Source organism: Scyliorhinus canicula, chromosome 14 (genome assembly GCF_902713615.1).
Source record: "Scyliorhinus canicula chromosome 14, sScyCan1.1, whole genome shotgun sequence".
Lineage (NCBI taxonomy): Eukaryota > Metazoa > Chordata > Chondrichthyes > Carcharhiniformes > Scyliorhinidae > Scyliorhinus > Scyliorhinus canicula.
The window spans coordinates 25883981-25908573 of NC_052159.1; the positions used below are offsets into that span (position 1 = coordinate 25883981).

General features: G+C 47.0%; 1 protein-coding gene across 1 annotated transcript in view; it reads right to left on the minus strand.

Annotated features, from left to right (window-relative positions):
- The window catches only part of LOC119977805 (von Willebrand factor A domain-containing protein 3B-like), a 240759-nt gene that overhangs the window by 123636 nt on the left and 92530 nt on the right, over window positions 1-24593 (minus strand). Inside the window, 4 exon segments of the mRNA XM_038819030.1 lie at window positions 2201-2383; window positions 6641-6739; window positions 13105-13236; window positions 16007-16145. Of these exon segments, the coding sequence (XP_038674958.1) occupies window positions 2201-2383; window positions 6641-6739; window positions 13105-13236; window positions 16007-16145 (553 nt within the window).

Sequence of the window (24593 nt, forward strand, 5' to 3'; positions counted from 1 at the left end):
GCTTTGCACACCAAGGGGCAATTTAGCATGGCCAATCCACCTAACTTGCACATCTCTCGACTGTGGGAGGAAGCAGACGCAGGTGGGGGGGGGGGGGGGGGGGGGGGGGGGGGGGGGGGGGGGGGGGGGGGAAAGAGTGCAAACTCCGCACAGTCACCCAAGACCAGAATTGAACCCGGGTCCCTGGCGCTGTAAGATAGCAGTCCTAACCACTGTATAACCTCTGATCTGCTCTTGCAGTCACAGTGTTTAATAAGGCTAGCCCAGCTTGAGTTTCTGGTCAATGGTAACACCTAGGATGTTGGCAGAGGGGGATTCAGCTTCAATATCAATGATGCTGAACATCATGCAGTCATCAGAAAACATCCCCACTTCTGACCTTATGATGGAAGGAAGGTTATGGATGAAGCAGCTAAAGCTGCTTGGACCTAGGACACTACTCTGAAGAACCAAGGCTGTAATGAGGCCAGGAACTGAGTAACCCTTGCAGAACCCAAACTGAATGTCTGTGAGCAGGGTATTGCTGAGTAAGTGCTGCTTTATTGACCTGTTGATGACCCAACTCCATTAATTTACTGACGATCGAGAGTAGACAGATGGGGTGGTAATGGGTCAGGTTGGATTTATCCTGCTTTTGGTATACAGGATATACCTGGGCAAAGTTCCACATTGCTGGGTAGATGCCAGTGTTGTAGCTGTGCCAGAGATGTGGCAATTTCTGGAGCACCAGTCTTAGTACTATTGGCAGAATATTGTCAGGGCCCATAGCCTTTGCAGTATTCAGTGCCTTCAACCATTTCTTGATACCACGTGGAGTGAATCAAATTGGCTGAAGACTGACATCCATGATGCTGGGGCCTCCGGAGTGGGACTGGAAAATCCCACTGGCAGCCAATGGCATTTTGTATGGCTCGCCCGCCTTGCCACTGGAGAATCCTCCGCGGAGGGGTGCCTTCAGCGGATTGGAAGATCCTGCCAGCAGGAAGGGTCCGGCTATCCCACAGAGTATGTGCAGTCTCGGGATTGCTCCTTGTGGCCAGAGGCACACAGCGCAATATCGGTACGAGTTCACAATCTAACAGAGTGGTTACTGGATGACTCCTGTGGAGAATGGAAAATGTGCCACATTTCTGAGGTTGGTTCTGAGGCACATTGTTGGGGCAGAGAAGAGGAAGTTTTACTCTGCGGCTGATGTGCTATACCTGCCCTGGGAGTGCTTGCTACTGAAACTAGAGTTTAATTCTCCAGCTGTGACCTTCACCTACCGACAGCTAAGCGAGTTACCAATATACCACTGGGTGGAAGTGCAGAGTTCGGAGAGGGGACATGTGAGGCAAAGGGGAAGACAGCACGATGGCACAATGGTTAGCATTGCTGCCTACGGCGCTGAGGACCCGTGTTCGAATCCTGGCTCCAGGTCACTGTCCATGTGGAGTTTGCACATTCTCCCGTGTCTGTGTGGGTCTCTCCCCCACAACCCAAAGATGTGCAGGGTAGGTGGATTGGCCACGCTAAATTGCCCCTTAATTGGAAAAAAATAATTGGGTACACTAAATTTAAATTTTAAAAAAATGTGAGGCCAAGGGGTGTGGGTGGACGCTCAGAACCTTACACGGGGATATGAGGAGGACCTTTAAATTTAACTTTCGAAAGGTGCACACATGGGCATTCCTCGGAGGGGTCGCGGAGCACAATTCTTTAAAAACCTGGCCTGACTCCATGAAAATTGCGGAGAAGGAGGACTCGTCTATCTCTGCAATGGCGTTGGGAGAGTCAAATGTGGCCTTTTGGCAGGGACTATCCACAGCCTTCAAAGACATTCTGGAAAATCGGACAGTCCAAGAATGTGGATGGAGATCCCAGAATAGCGGCCCACCTGCTCCCGAGTCAACATAACTCAGTGAAAATCAAGCTCGTTAATTCTATTTCTCTCCTAGGATGCTGCCCAAGCTGCTGAGGTTTTTCTTTCTGTTTTGCATTTCAGATTTCCAGCATTTGCAGTCCGATGCTTCTGTTGACCCATTTTTTGTGAAGGCGCCTTCAGACATTTAACTGCATTGAATGTATGAGATGAATGTTAGCTGTCGTAGATGAGAGTAATGCAAATAATCTTGTTAGTGATGCATTTGATCCTCTTGCTGTGGAGTTTCTCAAGGATGTGAAATATGTTCCCTTCACACGCAGTGTGGAACTTCCTTACCACAAATGGCAGAGGGTTAGTGGTCGCTGTCCTGTCACTGTTGTAGGAATGGAATCGTCCACCTGTCCTCTCTGTGAGCTCATACAGAAACTCATTGGCTTCCACATCATCACAGTTAAACGCGATGGAATGAATGGGGACAAGGCGGATGAGCTGCACCTGAGCAAAAATGGTTTCTGGAGGCTGTGTTGGATAATAACACAGAAAGAAATGTTAACCTTTAATTTAAATGACCTGTCAAAAAAAGTACAATATGACCTTAACATGAGAACCCTCCTTTCGAGCTAGGAGCAAGCTAGTGGTCTCTGTAGCTGAATTAAACAAGCATAGACCTTTAGTATCACATTGACAAGGATCTATTGAGTCAACTGGGATGCTGCCCATTGATTGGAGAACCACAGAGAACCCTCTTCAGTTCCATGAATGAAGTCTAACAAAATCAGGCACTTAAGTTGCTATTGTTATGTCTTCCCCATGATTGAGGTTGCCCGCAACGGAATTCCCGCCCGCTAAGAGCTGCCCGCCCGTCAGAGGAAGGCAGTGCCAACTGGAGCAGGGGCAGCTGTCAGCAATGCACCCACCAGAAGCCCAGTGATTTTTCTTTTTAGTTCATTCACAGGATGTGGGCATCGTTGGCTGGGCCAGCATTTATTGCCCATCCCTCATTGCCATTGAATTGACTGTCTTGCTTGACCATTTCAAGGGAAGTTAATAGTCAACGACATTGGTGTGGGCCTGGAGTCACATGTGGGCCAGACCGGGTAAAGATAGCAGATTTCCCTCCCGAAAGTACATTTGTATAAATCAACGAGGGACTCCAAATTGTAGGTGAGTGATGGTGGGATGGGGATCACTGGTTGGGAGGGGGGTGGGGGGGTGGGTTCACAGGAGAGGTGAAAGATGGTGCCAGAGTCAAGGGGAGGGGGATGGCTTTTAGCCACCTCCCATCCACAATGTCAGGTCCCTTGATTCGGCACTGAGTGCCATAATATGAGGGACCTCTTCCGGGAGACCTGGCATTGCCTGGCAACCGTCTATAGGTATGGGTGTGGGGAAACTGTGCACCTCCCATTTAATCCCCGCACTGCCAGTGACGTTCAGTGGGCTCAGAGCTAATGGATGTCAATTGATTCACTGGTGAGTCTAACTGACATCCTGCCATTGGCGGCTGGGAATCCTGCCTCTGTCCCCCAACTTAATCGGGGCGGATTTTTGCCACCACCAGGAGGCTGATGTTTGGGCCTCTTCAGCGATTAACTGGGCCCAGCCGCCATGTTTTCTGCCATGACAGGCTACATGAAATCCAGCCCATTGGTTTGTAAAGATGAGGCAGGGCAGGAGTGATGCACAGATAACCAATGTCAATGGCTCAGTTGTCAATCTGAATTCCTGCTCTAGGGGCAGCTCCCTGAACTGGTGGGAAGGCCTACATATCTCTAAGATGACCTTTCTTTCTTGGTTTTTTTCCTTCACGTCCCCGGAACCAACATCCACTTGTCCACATTTTATACAGTCACTTTTTCACAACTTTATTATGCTTCAGATGAAAGAGCTCCGCCTATCTTTCCTTCTTTTTCAAACCTCTTCAGGCCCAAAGATTCTGGATATCTAACTCTGCCCACAAGTATAGGTAGGCAGTAATCCTGACCTCCCATGGCCATCATAGTTCCCATCTCAAATCACAACAGGGCCAGTTCACACCTGTGCGGATGTGACAGAAATGCTCACCCGAGGAGTCAGCAAGAGAATTGGAGAGGCACCATGCCCGAAAAAGCCCAAGAAATAAAGCCTGTATTTTTTTTTAATTCCTAAGTGTTTAGGAATGTAATCAAAGTCCTCTAAAACCAATTACCTTTGTCAGCAGGGTGTTGTGGAAGCCATTAATTAAGGATTGAGCTAGGGCGGAAGGTGGTGCAGTGGTTAGCACTGGGACTATGGCACTGAGGACCCAGGTTCAAATCCCGGCCCTGGGTCACTGTCCATGTGGAGTTTGCACATTCTCCCGTGTCTGCGTGGGTTTCACCCCCAGATTCCAAAGATGTACAGGTTAGGTGGATTGGCCATGCTAAATTGCCCCTTAATTGGAAAAAAAAATTGGGTACTCTAAATTTATAATTATAAAACTCTGCAAGTCTCGGTCCTGCCCATTGTGAGCGGGATCCAGATCGCAATATCTGGATCTCGTTGGGTACCCTAAATTTATATTTTAAAAAATCAAGGATTGAGATTAAGGGAGCACATATTTAAAGTTATTTTCAAATGAACCAAATATTTTCATACAACAAATGGTTCGGATCTGCAATGCACTACCTGGAAATGTGATGGAGGTAAGTTTAATCGATACATTGGCCAATGTATGATTTACTAAATAGAAATAATGTGCAGGGGTTCAGCGAAAAGGCAGGAGAATGGCATTAATGCATGATGCTCATTTGGCGAGACAATGCAGGCCCGATGGTCCAAATGTGCTCCTTGTGCGTTGTAACGTTTTTGGGATTCTGTGACTAAAGCCAAGATTATGGATCGGCTCCTCGATGATACAGGTGTAATCATGCGAGGACAATGGTGAGCTTTTTGAGGAGTGGTGATGGCTGTTTTCAATGGGAGGATAAGCAGGGCCTTGGGAAAAGTGAAGCATTTACAGTGTAATCTGGTGTGGAGTCTTGAAGGGGAAATTGAGCGTTTGGAACTTTAGTGGACTGGATGTTAATCAAATAGTAGGTGAGGCCTAATGATGAAGATGAAATTGGAGAGCGTGGGAGGAGAGAAACAAGAGAGAGAGAAAAATAGAGTGACATGGGTTCAGGGCTAAGACAGCTGAGCAAATTCCATTTAGAGCTATAAAATTCCTACATGCCAAAGGAGGCCATTCAGCCCATCAAGCCTGCACCGACCCTCTGAAAGAGCATCCTACCTCGGCCAACTACCCCACACTATCCCCGTAACCCCATCTAACCTGCACATCCTTGAACGCTAAGGGACAATTTAGCATGGCCAATTCCCCTAACCTACACATCTTTTACTGTGGAAGGAAATCGGAGCACCCAGAGGAAACCCCCGCAGACACGGGGAGAAAGTGCAAACACCCAAGGCCAGAATTAAACCCAGATCTCTGGCGCCCCTTCATTAACCTTTCATCACAAAAATCAACCTGTTACAAATTGTTCCTGCACAACATCTATTTGAAACCAAATGCTCCGTTAGCCTTTATAGGAAAGGGATCAGAGTATAAGCATAAGGCAGTCTTGCAGCAATAATATAGGGCGTTGGTGAAACCTCACCTGGAATACGGAGTACAGCTTTGGTCAATTATCTAAGGAAACGACTATTGGCCGGAGAAGAAATACAACAAAGGTTCACTAGATTAATTTCTATGATGCGAGAGCCATCCTATAAGGAGACATTGAGTAATATGGGTCTATTTTCACTGGTGTTTGGTGGAACCGCAGCTCATCTCACTGAAACGTATAACATTCTGAGAAGACTTGACATGTCAGATGATGCTGATGGGTTATTTATTTTGGCTGGAGAGTCTTGACCAGGAGTCATAGTCCCAATATAAAGGGTCAACCATTTGGGGATAGGATGAGGTGAAATGTTGTGACTCAAAGGGTTGCAAATCTTTGAAACTCACTACCAGGGAGAGCTGTGGATGTTCAGTTACTGAGAATATTCAAGATGTGGAGATGCCGGCGTTGGACTGGGGTGAGCACAGTAGGAAGTCTTACAATACCAGGTTAAAGTCCAACGTGTTTGTTTCAAACACTAGCTTTCGGAGCACTGCTCCTTCCTCAGGTGAATGAAGAGGTATGTTCCAGAAACATATATATGGACAAATTCAAAGATGCCAGACAATGCTTTGAATGCAAGCATTAGCAGGTAATTAAGTCTTTACAGATCCAGAGATAGGGGTAACCCCAGGTTAAAGAGGTGTGAATTGTCTCAAGCCAGGACAGCTGGTAGGATTTCGCAAGCCCAGGCCAGATGATGGGGGATGAATGTAATGCAGCAATAATCCCAGAATATTTCATGAATCCCATGAATATTCAAGACTGAGATTGATAGATTCTTGGGTACAAAAGGAGTCAAAGGATATGGGAGGGGTAGTAGGAAAGTGACGTTTATCTAGACATTTGGTCTTGATCTGATAAAATAGGTTCTGCCTTTCAGAAATAATATTCAAATTTCAAACAGTACAATCAAAGGTCAAATCTTCAAACACTCATTAGGATCCCTTTCATCATTTCTCAACAGTGATTTGTCTTACTGAGATTTGAAAGCTCTTCACTGAAGATGGAGCAGCTTCAGCTGTGATGCTTGGCAAATATCGGTGTCATGAGAGAGTTTCTAATATCAAAGTCTGTCATTGCAAGGTGACAGTGACACCTTCAGATCTTATTCGACTTAAAGTGATGTTATTTTCTATGCACAACACTTTACCTGATCTGGCCTTCCATCAGTAAGGAGGTAGACAGCTTGAGTGCCAGCATCTGCAAGAGCAAGTCGTATAGCTCCCAGGGTATTTGTGGAACCACCAACCTGTATAGAAATATCACGTTGATCAATCAGAACTTCTCAGAAATAAAGCTAAACCTGACAATATCACAAATGCATGGAGCCCTCGTTTCGTCAGATGATCATTCGGAGCTCTTTCCATCCTGTCTCTCCAAAGCGGGAGACATATCTTTATTAATCTCATGTGTTAGCGGGAGTAAGTTATGTTCCCAAAGGTAAGCACCTAATCTCCGTTGAGTGCATCCCTAGATGGCAGCGCTGGAATTAATTTGCCATGTTTGAAACCTTTAGCCTAGTAATGTCCCAACTTTAGCTTCTGGGTTATGTTCAGCCCATCAGCCTTGCAATACTGCCCACAGTGACCAAGCTGCTCAGTTCTGACACAGAATCCTCTTTTGGCCAATTGTGTATGTATGTATATGAAGCAAACCGGAATAAGCCTGTTAAGTTGGATACTTGAACTCTATGTGGAAGAGTCTCTTTTGTCCTGCAAATATATCACAAGCTGTCACATGCCTCCCTCTTTAATGAAAACATAACATAATGTTCAAATTCCAAACAACATATATAAATTTCTGTTTTTTCATCTATTTAGCAATCCAACTTCACCACCGGTTTCCTATTCCTAAGAGGGTACCACCTTCAAAATGACCCAGACTTAAAAACTTCGAGAAGGACTTTGACCCATCTTGGCCTGAATCTGAGAAGACGTCTTTTTCCAACAAAGCCTGCTTCTGACTTTGACCTTCAATTGAAGTTTTCACTTCATCAGCCACATCTCTCTGATTCTGACTTGGATCTGAACAGTTCTCAGGCACGTGTTGGAGTAACTATTGGTACTCTACTCATATCCCGAACTACCCAATTCATCAGACTCATTTGATTCTTCCGAATCTCTGAAGGTAAAACATTTTCTATACGTACAAACATAACCTTTCCTCTTCGAAACTATTGACCAAATATGTGCAAGGATCACATATTTTAAGAACTTTTCCTGGTAGCCACTTCAACCACTTAGGATGATGATCTTTCACCTTCTCCTTCTGGTTCAACTTCAGACTTCTTTCTCTCATTCTACCCCTCTCATTACTCTCTCTCTGCCTGAATTGCTGCTCTTCTACTGACCATGTTCAACGTGGCTTCATTAATGAAATCATCATGCTAAGCTGTCTGAGAAATAATTCAGCTGGAATTCTGTCAGTAGCCGTGTAAGGTGAGTTATGGCACATAAATCAAAAACTTGCCAGTTTGTGATTCAATGTCAGGTGACATTTCGGTCAATTAGTATGTAGCATTTGTTTAATAACAGCACACTTTACAATTTGTGCTGTCTGCTTTGCTGCTCCATTTGATGATATGATTGAACGCTAGTGTTTTATGCCCCGTTTATTCTCAAGAAATTTTAAAACTCTTTGGAACTAAACTAAAGTCCGTTGTTGGACACAATTCTTCAGGGAGCCCATAAGCAGCAAATGGCTCGGCAAATATCTAGAGTTTTGTTAGTTGTTCTTTGTTTCATCAGAAACCTCCCTACCCACTTTGAACGGCTGTCTATTAAATGAATAGCTATTGCCCTCAGATTCTGTATCATTTATATGCAGCTTCTGCCATACTCTAGGCAAACATTTCCATGATTGCAAAGATACTAATGGCAGCTTGTTTTCCAATCATTGACATATTCTACAATGTTCAACTGTCTATTCTATCCTTCCCTAACCCTAGCCACCAAAGATAGCTTTTTGCTAAACCTTTTGTGAAGCTCACTCCCGAGTATTGATAATGAAGATCACGTAGCAACTCCCATCTGTACCATTCAGGAATTAACACTCTGGCTCCCCACGCAACATAATCTTTAAAACTCATTCTTATACATAAAAAATATTCTAATTTCTAATTCCAGTATCTGCATTGGTCATCTCTTTGCAATATTTGCTTTGTCAAGGGGAGGTCATGCCTGAAAAATCAGTTTGCATTCTTTGAGAAGGTAACGAGGAAGTTTGACAGTGGATGTGATTTCCAGAAGGCCTGTGACAAAGTGCCGTACAGAAGGCTGCCCATTCAGATAAGAGCTCATTGTAATAGGGGCAAGGTATTGGCTTGCATTGAGGATTGGCTGACTGGCAGAAGGCAGAGAGTGGGGACAAAGGGGTCTTTTTCAGTATGACAGCCGGTGACTAGTGGTTGTCCGTAGGGGTTAGTGTTGGGACCACAACTATTCACAATATACATTAATGATCTGGAAGGAGGAGCTAAGGGCATAGTTGCAAAGTTTACAGATGATACAAAGATATGTAGAGGGACAGGTAATTTTGAGCAAGCGAGGAGTTTGCAGAAGGACTTGGACAGGCTAGGAGAATGAGCACGTGGCAAATGGAATACAATGTGGAAAAGTGTGAGTCTGTGCACTTTGGTAGGAAGAATAGAGGCACAGACTATTTTCTAAATGGGGAAAGGCTTCGGGAAATCTGAAGCCCAAAGGAACTTAGGAGTCCTAATTCAGGATTCTCTTCAGGTTAACATGAAAGTTCAGTTGGCAGTTAGAAAGGCAAATGAAATGTTAGCATTCATGTCGAGAGGGCTAGCAAGGATGTACTGCTGAGGCTGTATAAGGCTCTGGTCAGGTTCCATTTGGAATATTGTGAGCAGTTTTGGGCCCCGTATCTAAGAAAGAATGTGGTGGCCTTGGAGGGGATCCAGTGGAAGTTCACAAGAATGATTCTGGGAATGAAGAGCTTGTCATATGAAGAGTGGCTGAGGACTCTGGAACTGTACTTGATGGAGTTTAGAAGGGTGAGGGGGGGGATTGCATTGAAACTTACAGAATACTGAGAGACCTAAATACAGTGAACATGGGGCAGATGTTTCCACTGGTAGGAGAAATTAGAAGCCAAGGGCACAGCCTCAGACTGAAATGAAGGTGATGAATCTGTGGAACCCATTGCCACAGAAAGCTGTGGAGGCCAAATCACTGAGTGTCTTTAAGACAGAGAAAGATAGGTTCTTAATTAATAAGGGGATCAAGGGTTACAGGAAGAAGGCAGGAGAATGGGAATGAGAAACATATCAGCCATGATCAAATAGTGATCATTCCTGTGTCCTAAGTTGGCCAAAGCATTGGTAACAGGTCTTTGTAGTGCCTCTGCCATGACTAACTGTCATTTCGGGGTCTTCTGCTTACTCAGCTGCAGCTTACTTACTTCAGCAGATGACTGGCAGCTGCTAACTCTGACCTCCCTTGAGGCACATTCCGCCATGTCCATGGGTGACGCTGATTCAAAAGCTATGGTGAAAGTTAACTTTGACAATGTCAGCAATGTATTAAAATGCATTTCCTTTCTCTTGAAATTCTCCGAAATTACAAGGAATGGACAGCTTTTTTCAAAGCCCTTGGGTCTCCAATCTTCTCTCCAGGCAATGCATTCCTTGTTCCAAACCAATAGCTTTCAGAAATCTCCAACGGCTTGAAATTGTGGTGCTGCTCAAACCTACACAAAATGTCCGACTGCGGTATGTCTTTTGGTTTAGCAGGGGTGAGAAAATTCTTGAGCATTTCATTTAGTTCTGGGCCTGAGAAAAATATCGTCCTTTTCCTTTCCACCATTGTCTGCCAGTTGGATTATCAGGATCTTCGAGGATATTATTAGCAGTGAAAAATATCTCCAGCTGCTCCACAGAAGAAACGAAAGACTCTCGATCATGGCTGTACTCTCCTCGTCACCCTGGTGAAGGGACCATCTCTCAAGGTCAGTCACCCACATATAGAAATGGCATTTTCTCCAAGCCCCGAACTTTAAGTTTGTTTCTCAGCAAAATCAAATTTCGTAGTTCCGCTATTGGTTTGCTGGAAGCTTGCCAAACCCCAAATAGTTCAGGAATTCCATGATCCCACCTTATTTCCAGGTTGTGATATCGTTGTCGGACAAAAGGGGCTGTGTGCCACCTGGTGTTCTGGGACCCAATGGAATTGGTTTATTCTGATTTGGTTTATGTATATACATACACAAATGGCCCCTAATGGATGCCATTACACAGTCATTTGTGTACGTATGTACCTAAAGCAAGCTAATGTAAATCAGTTCAGTTGTCTAGTTAATTGGTTTCAACCAGGATATTAATGACCCAGCATCCCAGTCTAGGTATATAAGGAAAATAATCTGAGAATCCTGCTCATGGTTGCTAACTAGAATCTCATCAGCTGGAAACCCTGCATGTCTGAAAGTCAGTTGAAGGTAGGATCAAGCAAATAGTCCGCCACCATATTGGCTCACATATGAAGAATGGTCAATTAGCTCTAAACTGTTGAACTGTCAGTCAGCGAAAGTCAACGCTTTCATGAGAGATGAGGAGAAAACTGAATTCTGTACATTATAGAATCAAGGGTAGATTTATCTGGCTGCTAACAAAAAATGACAAAACACTGTACGGTACACCAATCATAGGGATAATTTCAGGCCACTAACTGCTTTCAGACGCTACCTTATTAATCATCTGATTTATTCTGAGACGGATGGGACAACCATCTATATAGCCACACAAAACATCAAATAACCAACACAGCTCCAGCCTGTCAGACAGATCTTACACCCTGCACAGTTCAAAGCTAATTGCAGAATCTCATGACATGTACCGTCTGTGTTTCATCCAATAAAAAAATTAAGAATAAAACAAACTAAATGCTATCATCGACTGTATTAAAGAAGGGACAATTGAAAAAATGTTTCATTTATGAGAGGATAAACATTTTAATCATTTAGGACTTCAAACTAATATCTGCGTGCTTTATTTATGGTATTATGAGTTATATGTTAATCCTCAGTTGCTAAGTAATGGGAGCCACTTGTTGAATAATACATCTCCAAAGCAATCAGGAATAAGTGTAACCAATTATCCATGAATGAATTATGAAAATGTCACTGAATTTAAATTTCCAAAACAACTTTAACAATCCAGAGAGCAAAGTCTATCTGGATGGGACATGAACTAAGGCTAATTTAAACAGCACTGTTTCAAGCAGAAATGTGAAGAATCAGAATCGAACATCTCTCCCAGTGTAGCCCTGGAACAAACGTTAGAATCTGAATTCAAGTCACTCGTCACAGCCTGTGATACAAGACTTCCGTCTCTATTTAACTGACAGCACCAATGAGGATTCAGAAACAGGTCCTTACAAAGAGTGAACGGGAGAACAACAAATCGACACAACCCAGGTTGCTGTCACACAGCCTCTCGGTGGTTGGTTCAAGAGTGGCGATGGCAGAGTCAGGGCAAGAGGGCGGAATATGATCAGCTCAGAGAGACAGCAGCAGAGGTTTCGCAATCGAACAGCTACCCATCCCCTCAGCCGCAATTGTGTGAGGCCCAGTACATCAGGCCACTGAGGAAGAGAGGGGACGGGATTCTCTGCCGGCGGGATTCTCCAGAGATCCAGAATCAAAGCTGTAGCTTTTCCTCATCGCCAGTATCAGGAGTCCGGAGGAAGTTAAACAACTGAGGTTTGTGAGACAAAGAAAAGAAAAAGCCGCAGTGCAGCACCCAGCACATAGGTCCCAGCCAGGACTACCGATCATGCCGGTCCCAATCAGGGCTGGCTTTTAAGTAGCTAATTCATGAGCCCCAGCTGTTAGGCCTCTTCCCCTCAGTGGGGAGCTCGTATTCGACGAGCCCCATGTGAAGATCAATTGGGTCATCCCCTTGGGTCTCGTGAGGGTTATTACAGTACATTAACAGCTAACAAACCAGATAGTCCGATTACTACACACATCACGTCCCACCATGAAAATCCCCAGGCTGTTGAAATCCACAAAATAAATATAGCTTCCCATTTGCTGCTTTCTAATTCCTGCAGACCCAACATGAAGGAACAATATGGTACCATTCTCACCACAAATCAGAAAAATCTGAGTTCAAGCCTAACCTCAGGCCTGAGCAAACAATCTTATGTACAAGTGGTATCAGATCTGTACCATATTGCAGAATGTGGATGAGGACTTTTAACTAAGACCCGAGCTTCTGCTCAGATGGGTACAGACTTTCCCATGGCACTATTTGGAGAAGCCCAAGGCATTCTGTCTGGTGTCCTGGGTGCTTTTCACCCTGCAATCTCTAAACCAGAGTTCGAACACCAAAAACAATTATCTGGGTCTATTTTTAAAGGTTTTATTGGAGCACAGATGCTGCGAACTTCACAAAACCTAATGTGGAACTGGGACGCACTACTGGACTCTTAACGAGGAAAATCACAGCATCACAGCATCTTTACAGTACAGAAGGAGACCATTTGGCCCATCGAGTCTGCACTGACTTGCTGAAAGAGCACTCCACCCAATTCCGCTCCCCTGCCTTCTCCCCGTAATCAGATAGATGTTTCAGATATTTGCAAGTGTGTGTACCTGAAGTCCCTTAACCCAAGACCACGCCTTTTCCAGATTATTTTCATTTACTTCGACCAGCTTCTCCTGCCAGGGTTCAGCTCTGGAATCAAACTTCACAAAATTGAACTTGGTCTTGTGTCGAAGCTGTTCCTGAATAAAGTAAATATTCCTGTAAATATGCCTGAAGGAACACAAACCCATATTCCGGTATATATCCTGCAGCATGATCGAGATCTGATGGCGGCATCCAATTTTTTCATTGGTTGGGAGGTACAGACTCAAATACCAGGTTTAGTTAGACATTTGCTTTCAGGGGCTCCACCATCACAGGCCATTTTGGGTGATATTGTCTTGGGCACTAGCGTAAAATGGCAGATCAACAGCCAGTTATACACTCTTCCAATTCCAATTCACTTCCTGCACCCAGTGGGGCATTAAGGCAGACTTCTGTCTGTTTCCATAGCTGGTAATTCCTAGAACAGGTCGCTAATCTGTCACCAGGGGTTTATAGCTTGAAGGAGCGCCACTCCACATCAAGCAGTCATACACCCTTTGAGAGGTGTAAAATGAGTGCTGAATCCTGAACATCTGGTGTGAGTTAACACCCAGGTCAAATTTCAGCCCCATTGTTGCTTGCGCCTTGAGATACAGGACCAAAAATTACACAGGTACATGGATAATAGAGGGGGAAAAACAATCGCATTTGTTGTTCCTTACCAATTGACCACGGGGCAAAATTTGTGATTTGCACCAAAGTATTCCATGGGCAAGTGACTACACACATAACATGGATTACAAACAGTATTTTGTCCAGTATTAAGTTGTGTACCTTATTTATACATTATTCGTGACAAAAAAAATGAATAAAACAATATTCAAAATATGTGGGTGATTTCCAAATGTTTTAAAATACTATCACCAAGACCAAGAGGTGATATCTCCAATCAGATGGCAGATGCCAGACACAACTATACATTACAGTCTAATTTAAGTGGCAGAGGTAAAGCAAGTTATCTTTTTTGACTTGTGACCCTTCAGGATAGCCTGAAGGGTAAAATGCAATCATTACTTTAAAATGCACCAATTTGTTCAATAAAATGAAAAGTTAGCGGCTTCTAAATTCTAGTAGCTAACATGGGAGAATCCAGATACAAGAACAACAAACTTCACCTGATCAAAAGACCTTTACTCAACCTTGGCATTTTTGTCAACTTAGCAAAGATAGGCTACTATGTCGCTTTTAACCTTTGTTAAGATGCCTTTTAATAATCCTTTTCATTATTTTAATAACTGTAATTCAAATTTTTGACATCTAAATGTCTCCAGCACAGACATCTTAGGCCTTTAAGCGTATAATTTCTCCAAATTCTGCAGATGGTGCTTTTTTGTAAACTTTGATTTCAAACATTTCTGTGCGAGGACTCCCTGTCGAACGTTGACAATTTTCCAGGTTCGGAAAGACACTGCCACACAAAGAAAGAGGTGTTTATCATAGAATTTACAGTGCAGAAGGAGGCCATTCGGCCCATCGAGTCTGCACCGGCTCTTGGAAAGAGCACCCTACCCAAGGTCAACACCTCCACCCTATCCCCATAACCCAATAACCCCACCCAACACCAAGGGCAATTTTGGACACTAAGGGCAATTTAACATGGCCAATCCACCTAACCTGCACATCTTTGGACTGTGGGAGGAAACCGGAGCACCCGGAGGAAACCCACGCACACACGGGGAGGATGTGCAGACTCCGCACAGACAGTGACCCAAGCCGGAATCGAACCTGGGACCCTGGAGCTGTGAAGCAATTGTGCTATCCACAATGCTACTGTGTTGTAATTATAGAAAAGCTGAATGCCAAATGGGCAGGAATCTAAAGAATATGGAGCTCACAGAGGATCGCATGGGGTTCTGATACCCCAATGCATTGTGAAATATTCACCGTAAACATAAATTTACACCTGATTATAGCATTAAGAATGCGTTCATCCTTTAGCAGATGGTGCCATGAGGGTCGGAACACTAGTATCAAGTGTTGGGCTGACAGAATGGGCTACGAATCGAAGTGCTGGAAAGCTAATTCAGAGTACTAATCAGCCAACATTAAATATTCCTCCGTTTGAGCTATTGCCCCCTACACATAAAAGTGCAGAGGTTAAGAACAAAAAAATCTGACGGCAACGCTAAAATCAAAGGGCAATAGTGAATGATAGATAGAAGGAGGAATACATTAGGCATTCAGGGTTCTGGCAGCAGTTCATTATGGAAGGCCCCAATTTACGCCTGAGTAGACACACTGTATGGGTCTTCTTTACATCGGTATTAGTTCAAAACAATACATTGGTATCGTTTGCAGTGCAGACGTTTAATTACAAATAACAGCCTTCTTTTGGGTCTGTAATAGGGGTAGAGCTTCTCCAGTGAAAGGGGAATTCCTGTCACAATCTGACAAACTCAAATTCAGTTACCTGAGGAAACAGACTTAAACAGACTTCCTCGCCTCTAGGTCTGTCCAATGGAAATTTGATGTGGAGTAGCTGGCGTTGGACTGGGGTGGGCACAGTAAGAAGTCTTACAACACCAGGTTTAAAGTCCAACAGGTTTGTTTGGAATCACTAGCTTGCGGAGCACAGCTCCTTCCTCGGGCGAGTCGCTCACCTGATGAAGGAGCAGCGCTCCCTAAGCAAGTGATTCTAAACCAACCTGTTGGACTTTAACCTGGTGTTGTAAGACTTCTTACAACAGACATTTGTAGATTGGTCAGCAAGCCCCATTGTGTTGGGTTAAGGATGGAAAATTTACAGGATTTGTCATGCGATGTTGCGCTGGGCCAAATCATTGAACAAATGATTGGAAGCTCATTAAGGAAAGCTTCTTAACCCAGAATTTTTTTTTATACACGTCAGGACTGTTGGTAATAAACCTGCATGAGTTGAAAGATTTTTTTTTGCAACAACTCCAGTTTATCTTTCATGGATTGAGAGGTGTCGACGAGGACGTAGATCTGATCCTCGACGATGGTCCCAAATAGTTCCCTACTTCCCTGTTGCAGCCAGTCAATTCTGTGAACAAGAAATAAAAATAAGAAATAGGTTGGAAAACAATAAGATTCCTTCAGTGCTAAAGAACAACTTCACAAATCGATGACGCATTCAAACATTATTTAATTTGCTGCAATGATGAAAATTGTCAGTACACTTCTGGGATAAAAAGGCTATAAAGTTTCTATAGCAAGTACCATAGAGGTCAACAGATAAATCGACAGTCGGAGCCACAAAATCCCTCCAAAGATGTGGGTTGACTTATATGATGAATATAAAAAAGTGAAATGGCAGCCCGAGTGTAGGTGGTTCACATTTTGAAATGACATCAGTAAAGTATTGGAATGTCTTAAACCCCTGCACATCTGTGCGACATATCTTCATCCACATCGCCTGTTTGCACCCAGTTATGACGTATGGGACGCAAAGCAGGCAGATATAGGATGAAAATTGAAGCAGACTGCCAATGCAATGTCATAGCTGAAAAGGGTGGTCATCTTATACATCAGGTATATGCATAAACATGAGACTGGATTTTCCATTTCTGGGGCTAAGTGGTGGCGCCAATGGAGTATCCGTGATGTTTCACGACAGGAAAACGGGCACGAAACCCTCACCGATTCCGGTACCGTGTGAAATAACCACGGAACACACGGAAAACGTACGGAGAATCAATGGGTCCAAGGCCACGCATACACAGGGCTGACAAGCTACAGATATGGCCGCCTACACGCGCATCGGTCTCGCCGGAAAACTTGGCACCAGCCGTGCTGGACCGCGTACCCACCCACCCCGATCCCACAGTTCATCTTCTGGCCATCCCCCACCACTCCCCCCCCAGCCCTAGCAGAAGCCCCCCGGCCAGGGTCATGGATCTCGGCCGAATGTGGTGGCGCTGGACACTGTCCGAAGCCGGCATGCCAGGCTCCCGACCACTGCGACTACACATGGCCCGCGCCGTCAGGAACTTGGCCCATCGGAGGTGGAACATTGCGGGTGGGCTAGCTGATGGCACTCCAACAAGGTTCCGACTACGCGCAGCGCGCGTCCCGATGAATCTGATTTGGAGGGGACGGAGAATCGAGAACTGGCAACAAACCGCCTGCCCCAATTTTGGCTTCAGGAGCCCTAATCGACCTCGAGCTACGGAGGAGCCCGCCCATGATATAGAAAAATGCGGTCTTATTCACCAGGTCGATGTACATGCCATGATTTACGGAATATACGGTGGCACAGTGGTTAGCACTGCTGTCTCACAGCTCCAGGGACCAGGGTTCAATTCCGACATTGGGTTGGTGTGGAGTTTGCACTTTCTCCTCATGTCTGTGTGGGTTTCCTCCCCCAGTCCAAAGATGTGCAGGGTTAAGTGGATTGGCCATGTTAAATTGCCCCTTAGTGTTCAAAGCTGTGCAGGTTAGATGAGGTCATGGGTTACAGGGATAGAGCAGGAGAGTGGTCGCAGGTAGGATGCTCTTTCAGAGAGGCGGCGCAGACTCGATGGGCCAAATGGCCTCCTTTTGTACTGTAGGGATCCTATGGCCAGGGAATGAAGAAAGATAAGACATTTTAGGGCTGGTTTTATGCAGCCAACTTGTCAAAGAATAACAGAGCATAAAGAAGCCCGATGCAAGAAAAAGTCTTATTTTTAATATTTGAATTGTTATTATTTTCAGTCTTTAGATACAAGTTCAATCCTGGATAGAATTTTGAAGAATATCTAGTTCATGGATCATGTCAATATCTTAAAGCTACTGTATGGTTCTGGGAAGATTATTGTTGTGAAGGCAAGATAATGAAAATGCTGGGCGTTAGAAATTGACAGAACACCCAAATGAAAACAACTGTTCGGATGCTTATCTAAGTTTGTATAATAGACCCAGGATAGAACCGAGGAACCAATAGAACAGCAGGTGGACCTTTCTAGCTGGAGAATTGTGGATCAGGAGTCAACACTGCTTGCAAAGAAGTGCAGTCCAGGGAGATGTTTGTTTTGGGAGTTACAGCTAAATTAGTTTAGACACATTTGGTGAACCTTAAAGGATTACTTCACCACAGAGGTGGATGTAGCTTAAAAGGTTCGCTACCCTCAATTTATCTGTATGTTTGCTGGGAGAGGGGGTTTGTTGCACTTTGGATCTCATGTGGTTTGCAGCTCACAGAGACTCATTTGGAGCTATTAGCAGTTACCAGGCAATTAGGGCTCAGCGATGACCTTCCCAGTTATGCTTGGTGCAGCACAGAGTTTGAAAAAAGCCCTGGGGCAGTGCCAGCCTAGTGAAGTTAGAGGCTTGCGAAGCGTTAGAATTGTGGGCCAGTAATTAAAGGCAAGAGTGTAGCTTTTTGAAACCCGTGGAAGGCAGTCTCAGGAGGAGAGAGTGGACCATTGAGAAGCGAGCAATCATTGAGGCAGTCTGGCTTAGAGTGACTTTAAAGGTAATGCAGAAGAACAAAGAACAAAGAAAAGTACAGAAAAAGGAACACGATCTTCGGCCCTCCAAGCCTGCATCAACCATGCTGCCCGTCTAAACTAAAATCTTCTCCACTTCCTGGGTCCGTATTCCCCTATTCTCATCCTATTCATATATTTGGCAAGATGCCCCTTAAATGTCACTATCGTCCCTGCTTCCACCACCTCCTCCGGCAGCGAGTTCCAGGTACTCACTACCCTCTGTGTAAAAAAAATTGCCTCATACATCTCCTCTAAACCTTGCCCCTCGCACCTTAAACCTATGCCCCCTAGTAATTAACCCTTTACCCTGGGAAAAAGTCTCTGACTATCCACCCTGTCTGTGCCCCTCATTAGTTTGCAGACAAAAGCTTGATCTTCAAAAGTGAAGAATCGTAATATCTCACGAAGGAAAGAGAGTTTTAGTGAGATTCTGTGACTCAGTGGTCACTGATCTGTGGGTGGGTTACGAAGAGATCCATGGGATCAGTTTTGGTCATATCTGCCACATATTGTGCAGTGTAGCGTGTTGGGCCATAGATTGCCTGTTGATTCATATTGACCTCATGTTAATTCCAAATGCTAAAGTATAAGATAGATATTGCAAATTATTTTACTTTTTTGACTTTGTATGGTAAAGTTTATTTGGTTTGTTTAAAACCACGTGGCTTTATTCTCTTAGTGGGTAACTGGTTTTTCACACGTTGCCTACTTTAAACAAACAGTGAGTGGTCCCTAACCAGATCGTAACAGAGTGGTATAGTGATTGGTTATTCCAGAACCCTGGATTAATGATCCTGAGAGCCGAGGCCAAATTCTTCCAGACCCAGTGACATCCTACTTTCTAACCTCATTTTGCACTTGGTATCGATGCGGGATATCGGGATTTGCGCCAGGCGCCAAACGGTTTCCGATGCTCTCAGCCCACTCCAGCGGTCATAATCTGGTTCATACCCTCACTGGGCGTGAAACAGATTAGCCTATCTAAATCCATGTTTAAATATGCAGGATATATTTAAATCTAGATTCTCTTGGCTCCTGCAATTCTCGCTCCCGACAGTGCAGTGTGAAGCCGGCACAAATCTTTATTGCCTCCACAAACGGAAACCAGGGGTGCAATTCTCCGAAAAAATTTCTAACTGTGGTAGCGAGCGGGAATTGCCGCAAGCTTCCCGGCGCTCGGCCCAGCGAGGCCAGCAACGCAATCCAACACTAATTGGTTCACTTAACGAGGCCTCACTGGCTTCTCGTCGCAAATGAAGGTTCGCCAGCTGATTGAATGGGACCGCGCTCGCCCGCCCCCCGCTAACAAGTTCGAGCAGCATTTAAGCTCAGCCAACCCCAGCCCACTCGCAACAATCGCACTAAGGAGACCAGCCCCAAAATTCGGGAATGCTGACCTGGGAGGCAGCTAGACGTGGTGGAGGACAGGAGGGATGTCCTGTTCCCCCGAGGGTCCCGGAGAGTCAGCCACAGGGCAGCCAGTGCTGCCTGGGATGAGGTGGCGGCAGCTGTCAGCTCGGGGAGTCTGACCAGGAGGACTGGCCTCCAGTGCAGGAAGAAGGTCAATAACCTATACCAGGCAGCACGATGAGTAGACACCAGCGCACGCCTTCCTTCCCCCAAGGGAGCACCCACCCCTCCAACTCCCCATGCGTCCCTCCACCCCTTCTGCCTTCAACCATCTGCCTCCCCTTCCCCCTTTCCCCACACTGTGAACCACACGTGTGGCTAACGATGCTCTGTCTCTGTCCCACAGGAAAATCTCTCCCATAATATTTGGGAGAGGGCCCAGACTGGCGGAGGGGTGCCGGAGTGGACCCTGGAGGTGACCGGTGTGGCCGAGGACAGGGACGGTCACCCACGTGGAGGCTGGCGGATGCCACAGAGGTGAGGAACCACCGGACTCCACCCGGGGTTCCTGTCAAACATTTTTTTCTTCTTTTTTTAAAATAAATTTAGAGTGCCCAATTCATTTTTCCAATTAAGGGGCAATTTAGCATGGCCCACTTCACCTATCCTGCACATCTTTTTGGGTTGTAGGGGCGAAACCCACGCAAACACAGGGAGAATGTGCAAACTCCACACGGACAGTGACCCAGAGCCGGGATCGAACCTGGGACCTCGGCGCCGTGAGGCAGCAGAACTAACCCACTGTGTCACCGTTTTGTGGTTCCTGCCGAACACGAATTGTTATTGCCTTAGTTACTGACTGACCCATCCCTCCCACTGAACACATGTCCATTCTCCAGCAGGTCCTCCAGCCGGCAACGCCAGCCTCTGTCCTCGGAGAGGAACTCCAAGGATGCAACTGTTATAGTTGCGGCACAGCTGTCATCCCCGCCCTCCACCAGAGCAGATACACTCACCTCGGTGGGAAATATTAGTGGTCAGGCTTCTGGGGCACAATCTGGTGAGCACCACACTGCTGATAATGTACATCAGGTGGAGGCAGGAACCACCAGGCGAGAATCAGTCGGAGGGCTGCTGGATCCCAGGACACAGCTGGGTCCCAGCCTGATGCTGAGCTGTGGAAGAGGTAATCCCGGAGCTGATGGAGACGTTAGGGTGTGGCCGCCACATTCAGAGGGAGGTGTCAGCGTCACTCCAGCAGGTCCATAGCCGATTGGAGAAGACCCATAGGCCACGGGCGCTGGAGATGTCACCAGCAATGCGTGGCACCGAGGCCAACACTACTAGGTTGGTGACAGCAGTGGAGAGCCTGGTGCATGACATCGACACCGTTAATGAAGGTGTCCAAGATATCGGGCAATCAGTGACGGCCATGGCTAATTTCTCAGCAGTATGTCCGCCTCACTGGGGGATGTGACCCAGTACCAGGCTGCGGGACATGTCCTGCTCCCAGATGGGCATGGCCGAGGTGCTGCAGAGCTTGTCTCAGTCACAAGTGGGCATGGCTGTGGTGCTGCAGAGCATCACTGAGGGCATCGTCACGATGGAGCAGACCATGGTGATCTGCCAGGGCTGGCACAGCCGTAGCATGCAGGGGCAGCCGGGGCTCGAGCCAGCTGCCCCTCCATCCCAAGTTGAACCCCAGGGCCCTATGGGCACCGACTGGGATGGGGGGGGTGCTGAGTGCCATCTCGGACCCGTCCTATGGAGTGGCGATGGTGGCCACCAACTCTCCCAATTTCCACCCTCCCCTGGTGAGGGGACAACACGGCTGCGCATGTGCCACCGACAAGTGATCCGGGGCCCTCCGACCCCCAGAGGACATCCGCCAGGGGCATCAAAGGCCATGAGGTGAGGTAGGCAGCTGGCAGCCTCCACTCAGATGTGGATCCTGGGGAAACATCTAGACGTAGTGGTAGAGCTAGGAGGACGAAGCACGTTGAGGAACACTGATGGCACCTAGGGAAGGGAGGGGGTAGGTGGGGGGGGGGGGGGGGGTAGCACCTTCGGGATTGGGTTAGTGTACAACCCATTAAATACCGTTTTGTACAACCATTATGATGGCTCTGTCCCTTCCGTAATGCGGGCTGACCTCCGGACCCTTTGCCCATCTCTCCAGGCATCCTCGCCGTGGCGTTCACCCACCCTCCGGCCGTGGACATGTCCCTGGAGCTGTGTCCCATCCCTTGGGTGTTCGGATGTTGGCTCCTGCTTGTGTGCTGTTGCCTCTGCAGTGTCCAGGCATCAAGGTGTGATTGGGGTGATAGGCAATGACTCCCACATGATACATGGCCCACCCACCCACTGGAATCCACTTGACATGTGTGAAATGCTCACTTAACCACGATTGCCAATTCCCTATTAGCAATAGCCTTCAGCCACGAGGCCAGAAGCCTCAGCAATTGGTGGGGGTTATGGGTGGTCATTGGGGCAGACAGGCAGGGACAAGGGTTGCCCCGGGATTGGTTACACACAATTCCAGGGAATTGGCATGGTAGTGCCGCGAGTGGTTGCCCCCCCCCCCCAAGCGCCTCCCCTCCCCACCTTCCCATGGCGGCCCACATCTGCGGAGGATCCCTCACCCCAGCCAAGGTTCACCAACACCCAGCCCAGGGTCCCTCACCCCCACCAAGCATTGGGGCGGCACGCCCAGCACCCCCTCATTGCCTGTGAGCAAAGATGGCTACTCACCTCCTCGGCTCCCCACAGAAGCCCTTCCGCCAGGTTCACCTTTTTCAAAAGAGTACTATTGCCGCCAGCGTGACCACTTGCTGGGGAGGCCGCTGAATGACAGGAGGCCATCGGATATGGGGTGGCTCCCATTGATTGTATGCAAATTGGGCTTAAGTGGTGATAACTGGTTTCTCGCCACGCTATAGCCCAATCCCAATTTCACCTACGGGTGTTGGGCCGGTTTCATCGCAAACAGTTTGGCCCCTGGCGCTGCATCGTTTTTGGCCTCCCGCTGTTCACCGGCCTCGTTTCGCTTGAGTGAGACTGTCACAGGCTGGTGAATCATTCCCAGAGGTGATGATCATGCTGGGGACCACTGTGATCGGGGATGTGGCAGGGCAATGCCGTGGCACGGCAATGCCATGGCACTTTCCCCTGGTATCCTGGCAGTGCCAACCTAGCACTGTCACATTGGCACTGCCAAGGTGCATTGCCAGGTTCTCACGACCAAGGGGCGGGGCACGAGGGGCTGGGGCCTGAGGGGGATTAAGAACAAGGTATTTGGTGACGCTAAAATGGGACATAGCTCACCTGGGGCGGGGGGGACACTCTGGTACTGGTAACTGAGGGCGGTGCCTGATGCCTGTGATTGGGGGGGGGTGGTCATGCTGGTTAGAAGAGGGGGTCGGAGCAATAGTTTGTGGTCGGGGCACCTTTTTGAGGAGTCAGACCTGCCAGCATCTTCAGGTCGCACACACCTTATTCGGAGTGTAGTGTGCCCCATCCTCCAGATAAATTCTAAGTGTGGGTGTATTCTGGTCTGGATCGCGCCAAACCACCTGACGGGAATCGCACCTCGTTTCCCGCCCGGAGACCATATTTTGGGAGACTTGTGCCCATAGAGTGTAAATGGCAGATGTATTTTAAACAGAATGGGGTTGGAGTTTATGTGATCATGAAGTTGGATGGAGAGGGAAGTTTAAGAAGGTTGGGTTGATTTGTGGTCCTACAGAACCGTTAGGGCAGAAGGAGGAGCAAACAATGAGGCTGCTGGTGGGTGAGTGGGAAATGGGAGTGAGTGGACAATTAGAATGGCCAGTTCAGTAATGATGAGCAGTGAGAAAAATAGAGGAGAAAAGTTATAATTATAATCTTTATTATTGTCACAAGTAGGTTTACATTAACACTGCAATGACGTTACTGTGAAAAGCCCCCAGTTGCCACACTCCGGCACCTGTTTGGGTACACTGAGGGAGAATTCAGAATGTCCAATTCACCTAACAGCAAGGGCTGGATTCTCCACAGCCCCGGGCTGAAATCGCGTTTAGCGCGGGGGGCGGAGAATCGAAGTTCCAGACGGAATCTGGCCCACGCTGCTCCGGGTCCCGAATATCCGCGAGTCCGCGAATCATGCCGCGCGGCTGGGGGGGGGGGGTGGGGGGGGGGGGGGTGGGGGCCTTTGCCAGAGGTCTAGTTTGTTTGTGTTGGTCCGCAGTCCGAGTCCGTCATGGCGCTCGGCCGCCATGCGCATGCGCAGACTCGGAACGGAAGTGCAGGGGCCCGTATTCGCAGCCGAAGCGGCAAGAAACTCCCCGGGTCTCTGCTAGCCCCGTGAAGGTAAGTGAATCGGGTTGTTTTTTTCCAGGAAACTCGGGAATGCAATGCCAGTGTTTTTACGCCGACGTGGGGACATAGCCCCATTTTGGGAGAATCAGCCCCATGTCTTTCGGGACTTGTGGGAGGAAACCGGAGCACCCGGAGGAAATTCATGCAGACGGGGGGGGGGGGAGGTGCAGACTCCGCACAGACAGTGACCCAAGGCAGGAATCGAACCTGGGACCCTGGCACTGTGAGGCAACAGTGCTAACCACTGTGCTACCGTGCCACCGAGGGCATGTGACAGAGTTTAATGATACGCGGGATATGCAAAAAGCAAT